The 22659-nt window shown below is 34.2% G+C and overlaps 2 protein-coding genes across 2 annotated transcripts; one reads left to right on the top strand and one right to left on the bottom strand.

Annotated features, from left to right (window-relative positions):
* Positions 1–3803: 3803 nt before the first annotated feature.
* Positions 3804–6133, bottom strand: LOC120125109 (BAG family molecular chaperone regulator 7-like). Its single transcript, XM_039143601.1, has 3 exons — positions 5301–6133; positions 4491–4781; positions 3804–4254 (listed from the first exon to the last, which is right to left on the bottom strand). The coding sequence occupies exons 1-3, from the start codon at positions 5985–5987 to the stop codon at positions 4042–4044; spliced, it is 1191 nt and encodes a 396-aa protein (XP_038999532.1). The 5' UTR covers positions 5988–6133; the 3' UTR covers positions 3804–4041.
* A 14324-nt stretch (positions 6134–20457) lies between these two features.
* Positions 20458–20824, top strand: LOC120124790. Its single transcript, XM_039143366.1, has one exon. It carries the CDS (start codon positions 20591–20593, stop codon positions 20759–20761), a length of 171 nt encoding a protein of 56 aa, XP_038999297.1. The 5' UTR covers positions 20458–20590; the 3' UTR covers positions 20762–20824.
* Positions 20825–22659: the final 1835 nt, after the last annotated feature.

Below are 22659 nucleotides of genomic sequence, written 5' to 3'. Positions count from 1 at the left end.
CGTTAAAAAATGCCGCAAACTTTAGCGGTGCTTTTTGTGGCGTTTGTAATAACGCCGCAGGTATTTTTGCAGCGCTTAAAAACGCCGCTATAGGTATAAAAAAACGCCGCAAAAAGCTAGTTTTGCTATAGTGTTTATAGAATAGAAGTTTAAAATTTTCTATGATTTTTTTTATAAAAGTATATGCTTTGAATGGTCAATGTGACACCTCGAACTCGTATTCGGGTCGGGTACGGGTTGGGGTGTTACACTAATTATACCAATTTTGTTAAATGTCACATAAACACCTCCGTTAAATATTAACGGCAAATGTTTATATAGAAATTATTTAAATAGTTCAGTGGTCATATTGACATAAATTTAAAAATAGTGGTCATTTTGATACCAAGCCCATAGTTGGGTGGTCAATTATGTAGTTTACCCTCATTTTTATTAATTAAGAGATTATTTTGCTCGGGAATTTTTGTTACACATTTTAGTGTTTAGTTATTCACTTGTAACAGTGGGGGTTTACTCTTAGTTTAGAATGGATATATTTTATCTTGAAATCTATTATTTTTTTTTTTGTTATTTATCTATTTTATTGGTTGTGCAAACTCAAAATTGTATTTATAACATAAAATTTTTTATGTTATTAATATATATATCTTTAAAAAATATTCTATATCCGTCATTCTATAATTGGTAAAATGAGTTGAGGAGAATCCATTTTGAATTATCTGAATAAGATTACATTTATCCAAAAATTAAGATAAGTTAGAAAAATTTAAAATCCAGCAAATGCCCAAACTAGGGGCAAAACCGAATATCCACCTACCTTGATCATCCGTAACATTCCCCCTGCAGTGGCCATCCTCGACATACCCTAACACTCCACCAGCATTCACCTTTAGTCAAACCCTAGTCGGCTTGCACCACCGATTATCACCCCGAACAGTGCTACTGTGATCAGAATCGGGAGCCTCTCTAGCCATCAATTCATTTTTCAAACGAACGCTGTGAACCAACAAATCACCATGGTCAATATAATTCGGCTGGAAGAGATGATTACACCTATGTTTCCAGATTTCCAGCAAATAATAGCAAAAAATAATATCCCAGTTTCTATCATCAACAGCGAAATCACGCTGGCCATATGCCAATAGTAAAAGAGCATCGACGAAAAACATGTAGTAAATCTTCATCCTCAACATTACACAGTGAACAACGAGCCGTACCAACAATGTGTCTCCGATATCGTTCCTTATTCGTCAGCAACTTTTCATGAAGGGGTAACCATAGGAATGTTCTAATTCTCTGCTGAACATTCAACTTCCATAACATCCTCCAGCAGTCGCCATTCTCATCAGCTACTCTCAGTGTCAACACACGATAAGCCGATCGTACCCAAAAATTGTGATTTGGATCATCTTTCCAAGCAGGAATATCGTTTCCAAGATTCGGCCATGGAGGGCAAATTGCAGCTATACGATAGCAAATATGCAAAGGAACACAACTTTTCAGCCTCCCCCAATCCCATTCACCGGCTAGTGTCGTCATATCAGCCACAGACACATGTTGTTGCTCAACGTTCTACAAGCAATGGTCTGCTAGGGGTCCGGTCTCATCCACCCAGACGTCTCTCCAGAAATTAGTTCGACGCCCATTTCGGATATTCCAGAATATATTATTCCTAATCTCTTCCCAAAAGCAGCTTAGCCCCTTCCAAAGCCGAGAACATTTATGTCGACCAATACTCATTGGAATATCAACATTCCATCGATATTTAGCTTTCAAGAATCAAATCCACAGCTTATTCCCCACACCAACAAGTTGCATCCCGATCTTCATTATGAACGCCTCATTTTGTTTTCACAAGTCTTTGCAGTTAATATACTTTCTTTAAAAAAATATTGAGTATATAAATTGAAGTCAATTCAAGTTATTGATTATATTGCACTAATGATTGAACGTAAATCATTACTTTTCATACATTTATAGTGAAATTCTTCTTGGACAAATATAAATCAAGTTTATATTGCATAATGATTCCATTTGGCATCTCTTTTGTTTTTGTTCTCGTCATTGCAAAATGTTGTCCCAACATCGATGCCAAATAAACTGTCCTAATAATTGATATCCGAGTCTAACACGTGTTCATCTTAAAATTTAAATTTTTTCTGTTAATTATCTATTTTGTTAATTGTGTTCACTCTAAAATTTTATTAATGTCCACATCATACAAAAATTTTGTGTTATATATATAAAAGCCTCAAAATTATTTTTCAATCCGGCACGAATGACACTGCTATTTTCAGTGTGATGATTCCTTTTTTCTAATTTGACATGAATTTCATGGAGGAACGTGACTCGATTGTACAATCACTACTCAATTGAAGATGATGCTTGGAAGGATATTATTGTTGGATAGGAACCACCTACTACACCGGTTCTAATGGGACTATAAACAACTCACTAGACTAAGAAAGAAACTAAAACTGCTTTGCGAAACTACAGAGCTTTAAATGTAATTTTCAATGAAGCTGTGCCTAAGCAGTTTCAGAGGATTTCCTAATGCACCTTTGCACGTGAAGCATGGACCATTCTTCAAACTATTCATGAAGAAACTCCTATGCATACTGTACAAGTAGGGATGGATCAAGTGAGGTTGGTGGAGCCGTTGTTCTCGTGAAAATTTTAAATTCTTATATAAGTTAAATATTTTTTGTATTTTTTATTGATAATCTTTTCTTTTTTTTTCTTGAAATATTATAAATTCGTCCCCTAACATTAAAAGTGCGTATGTTCCCAACTATAACCCAGTTTCAGACATCGACTTACCTTGGTTAAGAAGTTCTCCAATTCTTATTCAGATTTATGTTAGTTCAATAAGAGAGATTAAACGTTGGTGAATTGGTCCGCAAGCTTCCCGTATGCTGCAGGACTTACCAGCGTCGTCGGAATCAGACGACGAGATTGACCCATTTTTTAAAAAATAAAAAAGATAACCTCAAATGAGACTCTCATTATATGAAGACTTCCACATTTCGTCGACAGGAGATGACAATATTTGACCTGTAGTATTAAGTAGGGGTGTATTCGATTCGGTTTGGTTAGGTTTGGTTTTTTATCAAAAATTGAACTGAACCGAAATAAACGGTTTTTCAATATTTAAACCGAAATCGAAACCGAATAGTTAAAAAACCGAAAAAACCGATCGATTTTTTCAGTTCGGTTCGGTTTTTTTAACGGTTCGGATTTTTTGGTTCGATTCGGTTTATCGGTTTTTCAATAAAAAAATCACTTGAAACTATAATTTTTTTTACAAAAATTATTTACTCAGTTCGTGTCGGTTTTTCGATTTTTTCGGTTTCGTTGCTCACCCCTAGTATTCAGTTTTTCACCACATTTAACCAAATCAACTTAGACATTGGGCCATGAGGTCTGGGCTACTTTTGCTTCCAGGAACCTTTCCAATGTAAGAGCAGTGATCCTAAAAATTGCTTTCAAAACTTCACTTTTTTTGTGTAATTGTGTTTCTTTTTCAAACTTTCTGGTCCAGTCAGCTAGGACCTGTCATATTTTAACTTGTAACCAAAACCGAGATGAATAGCACATCCATATGCTACTTCCTCTTATTTACCAGTAATCAGTCAGGCGAAGGCATCACATTCAGTAGTCTTCAAGTCTTTTCTGTGGCTCAAAACTTCTTTAAAAGAGTACCTGCACAACTGTAAGCTTCCATCCAAGTTATCTTAAATTTAGGCCCTCAAATTATGTAGACCAAATACCCCATAACAAGAGCTGGTGCGTCACCAATAAAGAGAAAACGGGAACTAAGCTCTAGCTTAAAACGAGTACCATCATCTTCATAACACGGAACAAATAAGTCTGAATAAGTTCAAACAGAACAGACACAAGTGCTACAGAATAGACGAGAGGTAAAACAGAAATTGCAAGTCCGCACATCATAAATTAAACTGCATCTTCCACACATCTAAGCGGCAAAGCATCCATAGAGATGGGTGATTCTCCATATTACAACTTTTTTACAAGCATGTCTCAATCAGTGGTAGCATTCTCTTCACTTTCAAACATTTGAACCACCTCTGCCACGCCCTCAGCAATTTCCCTCTGGATGACAATATCTGGCATGTCAAATGTCCTCCTCATCGAAAGTGATCTCCCCTTGGGATGAGGATCCACCACATCAAGCATGGCTTCCAGTTCATCTACCATTGACTTCTTAGCAGCACGCACCATTAGATCAGGTCCCTGCATGATACAACACAAGCCAGTTACATGATCCAAAAATATTGTATCAGATTATAGGTAGCCATTAGCTGCGTATACGCAAAGTTATATGTACTCTTCTTTTTTTTACAGAAATTATATATACTTTAAATATGCCCTCATTGGACACATTCAGTGGTCGACCATCACATATGTTAAGTTTGACAAAGTATTTCATAGATTAAAATGGAAAAGTCCAAAAATGAGAGATAATGTACCTCAATGGCATCAACAGTAAGGAGCGGCACAATGATCTTCTCAGAGAACCTTTGGCGTTCTTCCGCATCTTGGGCTACTCGACGACGGTAGGAGAAGTTATTAAAATATGCTCTGATCTCTTTCAGCTTATTCTTGGCAACTGCTAATTCCCGAAGTGCGCGAAGAGCCTGTGATCTGCGAATCAGGTAAGCTCTGAATGTTACTTGAATAACCGAAGCAGCATCTTGTGGAGACAATTCCTTCTTCTTGCCCCTGTTATTTCTTATAACACCAGCTCTTTTGGCAAAAGCCTAACATCAAAACAGAAAAGTTCAAGACTGAGTACGAATGAAACACCTCACAGCATATTCGAAACTATATACATTTAAAGTTTACAATGAGCACACTGCAAATCATTAGTGAATAATTTTTCAGACCTTGATTAATGCCAGAACAAATGGGTTTATTAGAGCTTGAAAGTCCTATACTTCACATTCATGTATAAAACTCCACATACAACTTACAATAGCAAATAATTTTCCATAGTTGAGAAAACAAAAGGTTTTCGAAAGTGATTTGACCAGGTTCAAAACATGTCATTGTACAGAGATCAATATATTTCCTTAAAAAAAAATAAGTTCGATTCTATTGGTGTATCACCAAAGGTGGCAGCGATTAGTCAATAAGCTAATAATGAATAAAAAAGTCGTTTTCAAAATCTGCTGAAAAGGAATTTAAACACCAGAGAGAAAGCAAATTCATCGAACGAAATGAACTGAACTGAACTGAATTCATCTAATCCAAGGACGCAAAATGTAAATACATCAAACCTGTCTTAAAACGACAGCGCCGTGATCAGACGGCTCTTCGATCTCCACTAAACGCGGGACATTCTCTCTTTTCTTGTCCTTTATCAGATGCTTCTTCTCGCATTTTTCCTTCTTCTCCTGTTTGCTCGATTCACTTGCATCGCAACCAGTGGATGCTGTGAACGCGTACTTCCTGGAGATCGGCCCATCAATTCCCTTTCCTTCAAACTCAGCCGTCCATTTATACTTCTTCTCTTTCATCTCTTCAGTTTTCTTCCCATCCTCAATCTCCGCTACCCATTTGTACTTTCTCTCAACCGGCCCCTTGATCTCCGAAGACCACGAGTACTTCCTGTCTCCTCCGCCGATCTTCACCTTAACGAGACGGTCAAACTTGGAGTCCAGCGCGCTAACTCGGTCGCACAAGGTTTGAAAAGAAAACTCAGGCTCGACTCTGCGTTGTATCCTCTTGTACGATCGAAATGACGGCGTTTGCTCGATCTGGACCAGATCGGTGACGCTGTCGTAGATTTCGAAGGGGCTGAAGGAAGGGAAAGGGCTGAGTAGGTCGAGTGCGGAGCCAAGTTCATGTTCTTCTTCGAAAAATGAGGGAAAAACTAAGGGCTTGGGAGCGAAAAAGGATGTTTCTTTAACAAAGAGAGATGGGGAGCAAGGGTCGAAGATGTCAGTGATCCTGAATCGGCTCATGGTTGATGGAGGAGATGGAATTCTGAACTCAGTGAGTCAGTGTCAGCAATTAAAAGAGGAGCGAGTTAGGGTTTTGGTTGGAAAGTAAATGATTGACAGTCATCTTTATGGAATGGGAAAGAGAATAAGGACAAATCTATGCAGAGAACGAGGAGTTAGGTTAAATGGACGGAAATAGGCACGAGGATAGTGAAGAATTACGGGGACTTGAGAATCTGATAGTGCGATTACAAGATGAATGTAAAACCAGGACGGGCATGTTGGTTCAGTATGAGAGCTGACCCCATCTGAATTGAGATTCCCTCCAACATGATTTAGCTTGATTTAAGCGTAAATTACATTCTTAGTCATTTAATTATTTTTTTTACTCCTATTTTGATCAATAAAATTTAAACTTATTTTACTTTACTCACTCAACTTTCAATTTGCTCCTATTTTGTTCACACTGTTGTTAAATAATTAATGGCGTGATGACATAACAAGTCCAGGCCTGTATTTGACATTTTAGTGGCTTTGGGCGAATTAAAAAATTAGGCCTATACAAAGATGTTTAAATTATAATTTGTATTGGTGTCTTAAATCATATTGTGTTTATCGTTTTTATGAACATAACATATAATATTGTGGTCACTGCAAGTATTTGGTTGTGGATTTTTAATAACATATATATTATTGTGAACATAACGATTGTTGATATCGTAGTTTTTGATGATGTTGATAGCATTTATTGTTGTGGTTACATATCGTTATTTAAGTAATGGTTCATAATAATAAGTGTTGAAAAAATAATTTTTAAAGATAGCTTAATAATAATAAGTATTTAAAAAATAAGTCCCTAATAATAAATATTAAAAGAAGTAAATTTTAAGAGTATGCTCATAATAATAAGTATTTAAAAATTCAACCTCTAATCAAAAGTACTAAAAAATTTGAATTCATAACAACAAATAAATATTTGAAAAAAATTAAATTTTAAAAGTATACCCCTAATAATAATATTAAAAAATAGATCTCTAATAATAAGTATTAAAAAAATTGGGCCATTAATAACAAATGTAAGAAAAAATATTGGAAAAATTGTGTAACATCCTATATCAGTACGACACATAGTCGACCAATTAGGGCGCTACACGAAACCACCAAAGTGGTTGGCCAACTTTTCTTTATTTCTTAAACTTTAAAAAGACCATTTTAAAATAAAAATCAACCATAACTTTAACATAATAAAATACTTTATATCTGAGAGCTCTTAAAATAAAATATTTACATTAAAAAAATATACAGGCCAATTATTTGATTGACTGTACAACTCAACTTTACATCAGCGTTTAAAAATATACATGCCTTTTCAAAAACTTGAGATTTACTCTGATGAGGTCGTGGGATCGAGTCCCATGGAGGGTATTTCATAATTTGGAGGTCTCCTACGGAAGCTGCTCTCAACCTAGTGTTGGGGGCAGCCTACTATCTTACCTCCCCCTTACCCCATTACATATGGGAACAAGGGACAGCCATTTTGATCTGCTCTGGACCTATGCCTCACTAGGTCTCCTCGTAAGCTCTACCTAATTTACGTAAGGAAACAAATTCCAAACGTTGAGCTAACTAGCTCTGTAACATTCGCAATACCGGGTTAGTGACCAAATTATAAAGTTTCAGAATTTGGTGACTAAAGTATAAGAATGAAATAGTTCAATGATTATTGGATATATATGATGAAGGTTATTTAGTAATTATTAAAGGAAATAAAGGGCAAAAGGGTCAATTGACCAAGAAATGAATTAAAAATGGGATTGGTAAGGATAAATGCACGTGGAAAGGGAGAGAATTCTCCAGAGTTCTCTTCTCCTTTCTTCTTCTTCTTCAAGTGGAAGCCAAGAGCCAAAGGTAAGTTTCTTTGTTTATAATTGAATTGTTGATTTTAAGGTTGGGTTTTGATTATTAGATGATAACTAAGCTTAAGGAAAGCTTAAATCATCTTAAAAGCAAAGGATGATGGAGTTAGGAGAGATTAAAGATTTAGAGTTTACAAATGAAATCTTGGAATAAAGTTCGTTTCTTAAATTGGAAGTTAAATTTGACTTGTCAATGGTTAAATTAAAAGATTTGGAGTGATAGAATTGGATTTAGAACATATAGAAAATTTGGTATGATTCTTGAATCTCATAAGGAAGATAGGATTTTGAGGTTAAAGATGATTTACATGGATATAAGTTGGTTCAAGTAATAGTAGTTGAGTTTAATGTCATAAGAGGGGCTTAAAATAGAAGAATTTAGGGAAGAGTTGATGATTTTCGTGCAAAAATGTCAGTTATGGGCAATGTGCATCGATGCACATTCATTGTGCACCGATGCATCGATGTTAAAACCCAGAAATTGTTTGAAGGTGTATCGATGCATTGGTAGTGCATCGATGCACTCTTTTAAAATAAATACATCGAATGCAATTCGTGCATCGATGCATAAGTAGTGCATCGATGCATCCCATTAATAAGGAAACATCGAATGCAATTAGTGCATCGATGCATAAGGCATGCATCGATGCATCCCAGTAATAATACAACATCGAATACATTTTATGCACCGATGCATCAGTAGTGCATTGATGCATACCCTCATTAAAAGATGAAATTGCCTTTTATCTTAGTCTAAAGAGTGAACCATTAGAGTATATTAGTTATAATACTAATATAGATCTATGTATGATGATGTAGATATAGAACGTGATCCCGTTCCGAATCAATTGAAGGATTATAATCAAATCAAAGCAAAGCTAAGGTGAGTGCACATTCTCTAGTATATGAGGTTCAAGGGAAAATAAGACTTGTGATAAGTCTATTTCCAATAGTGAAAAACATGAATTCATAGAAGTATGTATTTGTTATGATGTTTATGTGTACATTAGTATATGTCTATGTCTAGATGTTAAGTGCAATTTTATTTGTACTTATATTATTGAATAAACATTTGGCTTGCGATAAGCCAGTGATGGAGTTACTATGGTAAGAAGTAACTCCTAAAATGTTATTTTTTTGGTGATCAATGTTATGACTTGTGTGATTATGAGATATATAAGTTATATGGAAAGTATATGTGAAATAAGATATGAGCTTATATGAATATGTGATATGAATAAAGCTATAAGAAATGATTTATATGAATACATGCATTTGTGATGCGTGTTATATGATATTAGATATATGTTTACACATACATATGGTATGTGACCGAAGAGAATGAACATGTGATTATAAGATCAATGATTACACGTACATTTGGTACGTGACTAAAAAGAAAAGATATATGTTCATAAGAGAAATGATATGAATAAGTAAATTGAACTGTTATGAAAATTAATTCCCATGTTATGTGTCTTGAGAGCTAGAGGTATAGTTGGCATGCCAAGAGTCGAGGGTCTATGTGGTCTTTTGAGACATATATGTATTCTTGGAACATGTGTGAGGTCTTTTGGAGACACATACTTGATATTTGGCATATGTATATGATTCTTAAGGAATGATATGTGGTCCTTATGGACAGTTACCGAGGATATTTATGACCTCTAGACAGTTACTGAGGATCTTTATGACCTCTGGATAGTTACCGGGGTCTTTTTGACCTCTGGATAGGTCCTTCGGGACATTTATATGAGCTGTGGTGACAGCATAGTGGTGCACAACCTCATTAGACTCACCTATCATTAGTTCTCACGTATGTACATGGGCTAATCAAGAGAAAATAAAAAAATATGTGTTGTGAGATGATAAATTTAATAGCGAGGACATGAGGATGTATAGATTAAGTATATATGTTATGTGATTAAATGATAGTGACTAATGATGATTTATATGTATGCATGTATTGCTTATTAGATAATCAGATATGATTTATATGATGATGTCAGTATGGCTTGGTTAATTGAATGATATGTTGAGTAAAAGAATGGATATAAGAGGATATAATTATAAGATATAAATGTTAAGAATATTGATAGTGAACAAAGGGTAGAGATTTAAAATAATGTCTGATATGTATATGTTATATATATATATATATATATATATATATAATGTTATATCGTTTTGATATGGTATTATAAGATTGTATGTTCATGCATGTGTGATTAGTTAGAGTTTTTTATATGTTTTATGCCTCGCTAAGTCAACAACTTAGCGTGTAATTGTTTCACACGTAGGTTACAGAAGTGAGAAGAGTAAAGAGCAACGTGGAGCAAGACAGATCAGTTCTTCTTACCAAAAGTCAGATCAGAAGAAAGATAAATAATATGTATTTGAATACATAAAGTTCTAGTTGGCATGTATTCAAGATAATATATTGTATAAGCTCTGAATAGTTCGATAAAGGTTTTGATTAAGTTATATGTAATAATAAATTTTAAATTACTCACTATTTTATACAAGTAAAGGTTTTTGAAAAGTCCATGTGGCACTTTGGACTCGGATCCGGGTCGGATACGGGTTGGGGTGTTACATTTAATGGTATCAGAGCTACGGTTTAGACGATTCTCGGTATAAACTAAAGTCCAAAGTGTCATAAAATGTGTACATGCCAACACAGAGTGAAAATTTCTGATCTGATAGGGTAAGGAGTATGTTGTCTTGCCAATAGAACAAGATTTGTATAATATAGTAGAAATTGATTATAGAAATTGTCGAAGTGAATCGATAGCTGAAAAATCTGATGGTGATAGCAATTCACTTGCCCTGGCCAGGTAGGATGAAGAGCAGAAACCTCAGAAAGGGTCTTATAAGATTAAAGGTTGATTTCATAAAGTTGAAATCATATTACAATAGTGAAAGAAGATCTTTATTATTTTGGATCGGAAAAGCGATATGGATTAGTTTTGTTAGCATGTGGATAAGATAGAATATGGTGAACAAGTGTCACCATAAGAATGTTAAAAAGATCTAATGACGTGGTGAGTACTTATAGAAGAACTCAAGGATAAGTGCATCAGTGACAAGTGTATAAGATGTATAAAGTCAGAGCTTATGAGTTTGAAACGAAGTGATAGTATTGAGCATAAACAAGAGTATGTTTATGATAAGGGTTTGCAGTTAAGATGGAAAGAGTTAGCGTTGGCTAACCAGAGTATGTGATAAAAATGTACTGGAATTATAAGATTATAAGATATTGTCAGGATATGATAACCAAATATGAAATGGATCTGGATACAGTTGCATATTTGGATCATAGTAATGTGGTATAGTAAAGGAAAAGGAAGTAAGAATTTGTATATTTGAGTAAAGCTGAGGATTGATAAGAAGAGTTTGAGAATGTGTATATTGATGATCAGATTATAGGACACAGGAAGTCAGAATGTTGAGTTTCAGCAAAAGAAATTTCAGGATGTATGAGAATAGAGGTGAAATTGATAAGTTGAGTAAGCAAATTTTGAGATAATTTAGATTGGAAAGGATGTATATGATTGGTATAATAGGGCTTATGCCCTAGATTGAACAAAAGTTATTATCTAGCTGTCAGAGTAAAGGTGCTAGAGTTATAAGATTTGAGGAAAGATAAAGTGGAGTTAATCAAATATGATATGAATCTGGATGTGGTTATGTATTTTGATCATACAGATATGATGTAGGCAAAGAGATAAGCATTGGTATGTTTTAAAAAGTGGCTTTAAAGAAGAAAATACAAATACAAGAGATAATAAAGAATAAAGTTTGGTATAAGAAATAGGGATATCAAAGTTATGAGGATGCAATGAAGATTGTTACACAGAGATGAATATAGGTGATAAGACAAGAGTATGTGAACATGAAAGGAAAGATATGATTTGTGTATAAGGAATAAATAAAGGAAGAATGGAATAAAGAAATGAAAGGGATTGAGTTAAAGGATCAAATACGATAAAGGTTATATGGAATGTAGATGATAATTTTGATATAGAAGTAAGAAAAGTGTGTAAGGTTATGTGAATAGATTCTTTAAAAGGGTATGTTGAATCATATTTAAAGAAGATTTAAGGTCGTGTTTTGGTTAAATGATGATGGAAAACGAATTTGGTTAGAGATGGATTTAGGTTGTTGATTGATGAAAATGGATTGAAGTTACTGGTTGTTGTTTAAATGATAAGTGACATGATATGAATATATATATATATAAAGGAAAAAGGTAATTGAAAAGCTAAAGGATTGAAAAGTAAGTTTCTAATGATGACAAGAAAGATTAATTAAATGAAGCAACATGAGAACTTTAGAAGATATGTTTCTATCAAGATGTCCAGTGAAAATTCGAGGACGGATTTTCTTAAAAAGGAGGGGAGATTTGTAACATCCGCAATACCGGGTTAGTGACCAAATTGTAAAGGTTCAAAATTTGGTGACTAAAGTATAAGAATGAAATAGTTCAATGATTATTGGATATATATGATGAAGGTTATTTAGTAATTATTAAAGGAAATAAAGGGCAAAAGGGTCAATTGACCAAGAAATGAATTAAAATGGGATTGGTAAGGATAAATGCACGTGGAAAGGGAGAGAATTCTCCAGAGTTCTCTCCTACTTTCTTCTTCTTCTTCACGTGGAAGCCAAGAGCCAAAGGTAAGTTTCTTTGTTTATAATTGAATTGTTGATTTTAAGGTTGGGTTTTGATTATTAGATGATAACTAAGCTTAAGGAAAGCTTAAATCATCTTAAAAGCAAAGGATGGTGGAGTTAGGAGAGATTAAAGATTTAGAGTTTACAAATGAAATCTTGGAATAAAGTTCATTTCTTAAATTGGAAGTTAAATTTGACTTGTCAATGGTTAAATTAAGAGATTTGGAGTGATAGAATTGGATTTAGAACATATAGAAAATTTGGTATGATTCTTGAATCTCATAAGGAAGATAGGATTTTGAGGTTAAAGATGATTTACATGGATATAAGTTGGTTCAAGTAATAGTAGTTGAGTTTAATGTCATAAGAGGGGCTTAAAATAGAAGAATTAAGGGAAGAGTTGATGATTTTCGTGCTAAAATGTCAGTTCTGGGCAATGTGCATCGATGCACATTCATTGTGCACCGATGCATCGATGTTAAAACCCAGAAATTGTTTGAAGGTGTATCGATGCATTGGTAGTGCATCGATGCACTCTTTTAAAATAAATACATCGAATGCAATTCGTGCATCGATGCATAAGTAGTGCATCGATGCATCCCATTAATAAGGAAACATCGAATGCAATTAGTGCATCGATGCATAAGGCATGCATCGATGCATCCCAGTAATAATACAACAACGAATACATTTTATGCACCGATGCATCAGTAGTACATCGATGCATACCTTCATTAAAAGATGAAATTGCTTTTTATCTTAGTCTAAAGAGTGAACCATTAGAGTATATTAGTTATAATACTAATATAGATCTATGTATGATGATGTAGATATATAACGTGATCCCGTTCCGGATCAATTGAAGGATTATAATCAAATCAAAGCAAAGCTAAGGTGAGTGCACATTCTCTAGTATATGAGGTTCAAGGGAAAATAAGACTTGTGATAAGTCTATTTCCAATAGTGAAAAACATGAATTCATAGAAGTATGTATTTGTTATGATGTTTATGTGTACATGAGTATATGCCTATGTCTATATTTTAAGTGCAATTTTATTTGTACTTATATTATTGAATAAACATTTGGCTTGCGATGAGCCAGTGATGGAGTTACTATGGTAAGAAGTAACTCCTAAAATGTTATTTGGTTGGTGATCAATGTTATGATTTGTGTGATTATGAGATATATAAGTTATATGGAAAGTATATGTGAAACAAGATATGAGCTTATATGAATATGTGATATGAATAAAGCTATAAGAAATGATTTATGTGAATACATGCATTTGTGATGCGTGTTATATGATATTAGATATATGTTTACACATACATATGGTATGTGACCGAAGAGAATGAACATGTGATTATAAGATCAATGATTACACGTACATTTGGTGCGTGACTGAAAAGAAAAGATATATGTTCATAAGAGAAAGGATATGAATAAGTAAATTGAACTGTTATGAAAATTAATTCCCATGTTATGTGTCTTGAGAGCTAGAGGTATAGTTGGCATGCCAAGAGTCGAGGGTCTATGTGGTCCTTCGAGACATATATGTATTCTTGGAACATGTGTGAGGTCTTTTGGAGACACATACTTGATCTTTGGCATATGTATATGATTCTTAAGGAATGATATATGGTCCTTATGGACAGTTACCGAGGATCTTTATGACCTCTGGACAGTTATCGAGGATCTTTATGACCTCTGGATAGTTACCGGGGTCTTTGTGACCTCTGGATAGGTCCTTCGGGACATTTATATGAGCTGTGGTGACAGCATAGTGGTGCACAACCTCAATAGACTCACCTATCATTAGTTCTCACGTATGTACATGGGCTAATCAAGAGAAAATAACAAATATGTGTTGTGAGATGATAAATTTAATAGCGAGGACATGAGGATGTATAGATTAAGTATATATGTTATGTGATTAAATGATAGTGACTAATGATGATTTATATGTATGCATGTATTGCTTATTAGATAATCTGATATGATTTATATGATGATGTCAGTATGGCTTGGTTAATTGAATGATATGTTAAGTAAAAGAATGGATATAAGAGGATATAATTATAAGATATAAATGTTAAGAATATTGATAGTGAACAAAGGGTAGAGATTTAAAATAATGTGTGATATGTATATGTTATATATATATATATATAATGTTATATCGTTTTGATATGGTATTATAAGATTGTATGGTCATGCATGTGTGATTAGTTAGAGTTTTATTATATGTTTTATGCCTCGCTAAGTCAACGACTTAGCGCGTGATTGTTTCACACGTAGGTTACAGAAGTGAGAAGAGTAAAGAGCAACGTGGAGCAAGACAGGTCAGTTCTTCTTACCAAAAGTCAGATCAGAAGAAAGATAAATAATATGTATTTGAATACATAAAGTTCTAGTTGGCATGTATTCAAGATAATATATTGTATAAGCTCTGAATAGTTCGATAAAGGTTTTGAATAAGTTATATGTAATAATAAATTTTAAATTACTCACTATTTTATACAAGTAAAGGTTTTTTAAAAGTCCATGTGGCACTTCGGACTCGGATCCGGGTCGGATACGGGTTGGGGGTGTTACAAGCTCAGTGCCACACTAACAACTGGCTCATACTAAAAGTGCATCACTGAAATATATCGAGCTACTCAATCTCAATCATTAGTGAGTATCCTCGTGATACTCGCTCTCTACTCTAGGATAGACATCAAGGTGCGACTAAGGGATCTCTGCATCTTGGAGCTCACACACCCCTCTAGTCTATTGAGGTTGGTTGCCTGAAATCTCTACATCGGTCAACCCCTCGACTAACCCAACTCTCGTAGGTGTCAGACCTCGAGTCCTAGTTAGTCAATTTTAAGTGTTTCGCGCACTACCTAAGGATATCCGGACTACATCTATACTTTCGACTCTACTATCATTTTTAAAGAAACTCGAGTGTCTTGATCATTTCCGGAGCATTCAAACAAGGCTAGTCTTGTTTGATCCTACTATATTCTCATTTCTATGTTTGAATTAATCATTAATAATGTTCTCACTTGTAATCTTATTTAGAGGTAATTATAAGTTTTTGGGAAGCCTTCTCTTCTTAAAGCTCTCTTGAATTTATTATCTAAAACATCACTTTGATATCGATATTGACCTTGCAGTATCGATACCCTTACTTCAGTATCTATACCCTACCTAATGTATCGATACCCCAGCTGATCAACCTTGAAATTAAAGGGGGTATCAATACTCGTATGCGAGTATCGATACTGGGACCTTGGGTATCGATACTCCAAGAGTACCGATACCAAAAATGACTACTGGAATCCTGGTCTCGATACCAAGCCTTTTGGTTTCGATATTGAACCCTCAATATCGATACTCTTGAAAGGGTATCGATATTATTCTTCTAAAACTCTCAAATTTTAAGATTCCCAAATGAACAATATCGATACTCATACTCCCTAATTTCCTTACCTTGAGGTTTCCCAATTAGTTATTAAATTTTATGTGATTATAAAGGTCATAAATAAGGATTAAGAACATCTCATAACTTTAAAACATGCATCTTCTAATGGAAATCTATTCATCATACTTAATCCCATCTCATAAACTCATATGCATCTCAATTAACCCACTAAGGGTATAAAGGAGTTTTGAGTGTGTTACCTAATTTCCCATGGCTGCTAGAATTCCTCTCGAATCAACTAGGATTCACTTTTTCTTTACCTCTAGCTTTGGAACTTTCTCCCACCTCTTTGGCTAATCACAAGCAAAACTAGAAGTTACAAACTTGTTTAGGGCTTAGAACTGAGTTAGAAACACTCTAATCAACTTAAATGTACTAAAACTAATTTGATTCCTTTAACTTCCATAAAAACTCAATTTTGGAAACCTTAACCAAAACTCAAGATTAATGGTTCAAATCGAAGCTTGAGGGAAGAAGATTAAGGTTCTTACCTTGGTTGACTCAATCTAGGCTTGGGACTCTTAAAGCTTGCTCCTCTTTCTTGTTCTTGAGAGGAAAAAAGAGAGAAAAGGAAAATATTTGGGGAACTTGGGTTTTCACGTGAAAAACTATTGGTTTAAGGGTTTTTATCCTTTAAACCAAGCTATGAGTAAACTACGCTTTTGATCCCTCACCTTTTTACCTCTATTTAAAACCATCACTTATCTTATGCTTTTGGGTCAAACTTAGGCCCAATAGTCTTATAAATTGGTCTCAACTGCTCTGAGAGATCTAATGAGCTCAACTTATGGGTCTCAAGTTAATCCAAACTATATTCGGGTATTACAAATTGGACACTTATACAAATACTAACAAAATAAATTATAAAAATAAACCCTAATAATAAATATTTAAAAAATAAGCTCGTGATAATAAATATTAGGAAAAATTAAAACCATAATAACAAGTATTTCAAATAATTGGGTTGTATAATACATTATAAAAATTTTGGTCCCTGAGTAGGTGCCTCTCCTGCCTAAGCCCAGATACAACATTGATGACAACTAACATCAAAACCAAATAGGTTGAATTCCTACATAAAACCAAATTTAGACAAAAAGTACCTCATTTCGATCTAAATGAAAAAGTTAATTTTCCTTTTTTTTCATTTTCCCTCTTTTATTTATTCGTCTTCTTTCCTTTCTCTCTCTATTTTTTCTCTTCAACCTGAACTAATTCATATTTCGGCTATCACACCAATCGATGTTTTATCCACTATTGACCATCACTTCCGGAGTCCAATGACTTGTAAACTTTCACCAAATGTGTTTCACCGTTATGAAAAACTTAATGAGTTTCGGTAAGCATTTAAAAAATAGGTAAAAAGGCACACGAGGTCCCTGAACTTTAAACAAAAAACCAATTTGGCCCTCGTACTTTATTTTGATCAATGTAGCCCTCCAACTCGAAAAAAGAATCCAATGTGACCCTTTGACCAACGTTTTCCGTCATTAACCAATGGCTCCGTTAATTCCTGTTGGGTAAATTACACCATTCATCTCTCAACTATTTTCTTCTCTTCTATTTTAGTACTAAACTCTAAAAGTTTTTAATTTTGGAAACTCTAGAGACTTCAAGGACTAAAACTGTAATTAACCCATGTTATCTCCTCTTACCTCACCACGGCAAAACCGCCTTCACCGACGCCACTACCGTCGACCATGGTTTAAAAAGTTAACTTTTTTTTGGTAACAAAGATAACCACTAATGGTTTAGTGAGTTGAACTACTGATCAAAGCAGATTTGCAAAGCTAAGAATTTCCTGAAATTCCACAGGCGGCTTTTGAAACAAGGTAAGACCAACATGTCCGATTCGTATGGGTAATCGTAACACGCCAGCGATTGAGAAGAAGCCTTCGAATACGACGAGAGATGGTTCCATCATAAGCATGCTGTGAAGAATTCAAACTTCTCACCACTTCACTATTATCCACCTCAACGTTAATGTTACGGACACCATTATCCCAAGCGATGGATAGCCCATCAAGCACCGCCCAAAGCTCAGCTTGGAAGATGGGGCACCGACCAATTTTCCGATGATACCCAAAGCTTAGGATGTCCATTCCGAGTAACGTCTCTTTTGGAGTTAATCGTTTTTCGTCGAGTGGTGGAGCAATGGTTGAGTGAGGCTCGGTGTTCTGCTGGTGTTGCTCCGCCGTAGATTCAAGGGCTCCCTTTTCGTTTGTTACCAACTGGATAAAAGCCAAGGGCTCTCTTTATCTTCTTGCTCTTGCCGCCGGCCACAAAGTCGATACCCATTGTAGGTGAAGCTGGTGCTTTTCGAAGGGGGAAGGCACTGCTAGCTTTAGTTTTTCTGTCACAGAGAAGGAAGGGGGGGGTTTCGTGTTTAAACTAAAATTGGTTAACTTCAGCCTTGGTGTCTGAAGTCTCTAGAGTTTATGAAATTAAAAACTTTTAGAGTTTAGTGACAAAAATAAAAGAGAAGAAAATAGTTGAGTGATGAATGGTGTAATTTATTCAGCAGTAATTAACAGAACTGTTGGTCAAGCATCACATTAGGTTCTTTTTTCGAGTTGGAAGTCTACATTGATCCAAAAAAAATATGAGGGCCAAATTGTTTTTTTTAAAGTTCAAGGACCTCTAGTGCTTTTTTACAAATATATATATATATATATATATATATATATATTTTTTTTTTTGAGAACTTTCGCTTTAAATCATCAAATGAGAGAATTTCGGATATTCTACAGTAGCTAATTACTTGGTTATCCTACAGTAAAACAGCACAAAAGATTTGTGTATTAAATCACGAGTTTGTTAGAACAAATCTGGGTTTTGGCAACATGCATTTTCAGAAAATGCGCTGTAATATGCAACATAAACTAGTGCATTAATGTCTTTAAAATCCAATACTACTCTACAAGTTAAAAGAAAACAACAACGCACTCAAACCATCGCAAGTAAAATTAACTCCGAAGTTATATCCAAAGTATCAACCGGCATGTGTGTGTATACATCTATTGGTGGTTGATCAGTCTAGGAGAAAGAAACAAGCAAGGATGATTAATGATTCAGTGTGTCTTTGAAGGAGCTACCTTGCATTTGTAACAAGCAAATAGTCCCATGAAACTATGGAAGATTTCAGATTTTCAAAACTGGGAAATTGTCGACAGCGGCTCAGACAAGTGACCAAAAAGTCTGGCAATAATCCTAGAACTGCACCACTGCAGTTAAGAGTTGCAATGGCACTCACAGCCTGCGAATAGTGAAAATATACACAAACAACATCCTTGCAAACAACAACGGACCATATTTTAGTTTCGTAAATAAAGCAAATGAGCAACAGTTGTATATTGCGACCGTATCAGTAAAGAAAGTTAGCGAATGAGCAAATACGTGAACTCAAGAAAAGCACTGTGAGTTGGACGATGAGGGTCTTTCAATAGCCTCAAGCGTTGAACCTAACATTAAGAGAAAACATTGAGTTCCAAAAAATGCCATATTATCACCAGTGTTAGAGAGAAAATAGTAAAGTGATAAAAAATTCAACTCAACTTAAAATAATTTAAATTTCAGTGATCGAAATAGGACTTAGAAGATAGTTGAGTTACTAATTGTGTAATTTATCCTTGATTTAAATATATTCATAATATTTATAATGTTTTAAATTTTAAAACATAATTTTCATTTTTTAATGTTATAACATTGATTTTTATATTATTTTTAAAGGGTTACTCTTTTATTAATTTTCATTTATTTTAATTATTAGTAAGTGATATTAAAATTAAAAAATAAAATATTTTTATATTTTATCAATTTAAGTTTAATATTTAAAAAATATAAAAAATTATATTCTATAAAAATCTTAATAATTAAAATGATACTTTTAATAAGATAATATATGTACAAAATTTTTCTTAACCATGATCGTGTACACACTTCATGGAGATAAAGCTACTCAAACATAAATCTTCTTAAGATCATTCTCTTTCACCGTTAAATGTCTAAAATCATTTAATAAGTTAAAATGATATTTTTCTTAAATAGAGTAAATGCAAAGAAATATACAAAAATTTAAAATTATAAAAAATGTAATTTTATAATTATTGAAATATTTTTTTTATTTTTCAAACAAATAATTATCAAAAATAAAATTTTTACTAGAACCTCTTAAAAATATAAAATTATAAAAGTAAAAAGGGTAAGAAATTAAGAAAATTTTATGAAAAAAATAATTATCTTTAAATTTAAAAATTCTAATCCGTTGATATAGTTAAATCTTAAACAATGTATTTTTAGATTACTTGATAAGTTTAAAAAAAACAACAACCGAGAATGAATAAAATTTTAAGAGAAAAAAAGAAATTATTTTTAATTGAAATATAATTGTAATCGTCAAAACTTAATTAATTCAATTCGGATCTTCTGTATGCTTCGCTTGGTTCAATATTTAGCAAAACCCTAACCCCAAAAAGGTCGATCCCAACATTCAACTCCAAAAATTTCCGATCCTAAAACCCGATCCCTCTCGATCCCAGATTTACTGCAATTGAAGCGAATTATGGGCATAATAAGAAGCAGTTTTTCGTTCATCGTCGGAACAGTTTGCGGGATTTACGTTGCCCAAAATTACAATGTTCCCAACATCAAGAAGCTGGCGGATACCGCACTCTTCATGGCCAAGCATGCCGAAGAGAAGTACCGCAAGCCCAAGAACAGGGACGACGATTAGCTCTATACGATCCAGTTTTCTGAAACCCTTAGAGTCAACAGGTTCAATTTTATTTTTCTCTTCTTAATATGGGAAAGAAAAAGAAATCACTATGTCAGATCAATTGCGATATTGGAATTTTGTACAAGATAAATTAGTGACAAAATTGTTGCATAATGCTCAATTAGTTATTTTCATTCAATTGGAGATGCCTAGACTAGTTGTATATTGTTATTTTTCCTGAAAGCGTTACAGTTTTCTTCTTCTTTTTTGGAAATCTTATGTTCATCGTGAATTTGGGTTTTCATTGCTGAGGGAATGAATGCGACTGCGATGATTTTTTTAAACATCGATCCTGCCCTTATTCAATCGTGCGTTTGTCCTTTTCACAACTTGAGAAATCAAAATTTTCCATTAACTTGGCTTCAGGCTTTGCAGAATTCACTATTTTGTTGTATGATGGAGTTGTCTTATGTTATATGGGATTTGAGTTGACCTACTCAATAACTATTTTGCAGAATTCATTATTTTGTTGTATGATAGAGCTATCTTGTGTTTGAATATGGAATTTGAGTTGTTCTACTTAGAATACACTATTTTGTTGTATTTTAGAGTTGGGTTTTCAACGATTAATAGTATTGAGTGTAAGATGTCTACACTTAGATGCAATGCAGCTGCCAACTAGGTTTACCACTTTGACATAGTATTGTTATTAGAAGTTTCAGAGATTGGTTTCTTTTTCAGGCCTTTCTTTAATTTAAGGAAGAATCTTACATTCTTAACTTTATTTGGTGTTAATGGTATGTGTGGTTGGTGCACCTAAGTGCTCGATCGTTAATATTGTATCTTAATTGCTTGAATTTTGTTTTGCAAATTTTTATATTTAAGTGGATTGCTTGAATTATTGTTTGTAGTTGCTGCTTGGTTTGGAGTGTTGTAGGAGGCCTTTTTGATGTTCCTAGTCTTATGTTCTCTTATAGAAAGGTCAAGCTTCATACAAATTGTAGAGGTCATATGTTTTCGGGAAGCATTTACGTTACCCAGTAGTGTCGTTGTACGCGTAGAGATCAAGTGTCGCTGTGGCTTTCTTCCTACTATTGTCATGAGTTACATATAGGTGGTGGGTCGTATTGCTTTCATTATATACATGTCCTGTTGTCCATATTTGATGTTTTTCAATTTGTGCATATTCTGCCATGAAGCCGAACCATGATACAATTCTATTACTACTGGAATCTTTCTTCTGAATGTTTTGGTCCTACTCTTACTAATCTGTTTGTAATGAAATGGTTGATATTACTAGTCATGTGAATATTGTTGAAAATATTTCTTATACATCCTTTACATCTTCTCCGCAAACCATTATTATCTTAGTCCGCAAACTTTTATTATCTTAGTCCTCACACCAATACTAAGGGTCCGTTTGGAACTGAGAAAACAATTTACGGAAAATGTTTTTCCCGTTTTCGGGTGTTTGGTTCGCGTAAAACACCCGGGTCAACGTAAAATGAAATCCGGTCAATGGAAAACTGAGAGTAAAACACGGTATTTCGACTTACTGTTTGGAAAAGGGTAAGTCGTTTTCCATTTCTCGCGTCCTTTGCTCCACACAGAGAACACGATAATTTCTTTCTCCCGTCCCTTGCTCCACACCGGCGACTGTTTGGAATCGTTCTCACCGGTGAGGCGGGCGGTCGTCTTCTCTGGTATGTCTCGTTTCTTTTGCTCCCTTTTCTTTTTCCTTATTAATCTCCTTTTCTTGTTTCATCTTTCCCTTATTTTCCATTTTCTCAATTTCACCGACGAGGCAGAAATCAAAGCTCTGAAAGTTGAAATTGCTCTTCTTCGTGTTGCTAAAGGCTACTGACGGTGCACCGAACAATCTTTCCAAGAGGTTATCTTTCCCTCACTCTTTTTTT

The sequence above is a fragment of the Hibiscus syriacus genome, unplaced genomic scaffold, assembly GCF_006381635.1.
Source record: "Hibiscus syriacus cultivar Baekdansim isolate YM2019G1 unplaced genomic scaffold, ASM638163v2 tig00110429_pilon, whole genome shotgun sequence".
Classification (NCBI taxonomy): domain Eukaryota; kingdom Viridiplantae; phylum Streptophyta; class Magnoliopsida; order Malvales; family Malvaceae; genus Hibiscus; species Hibiscus syriacus.
This window is presented reverse-complemented; position numbering and strand designations above follow the sequence as displayed.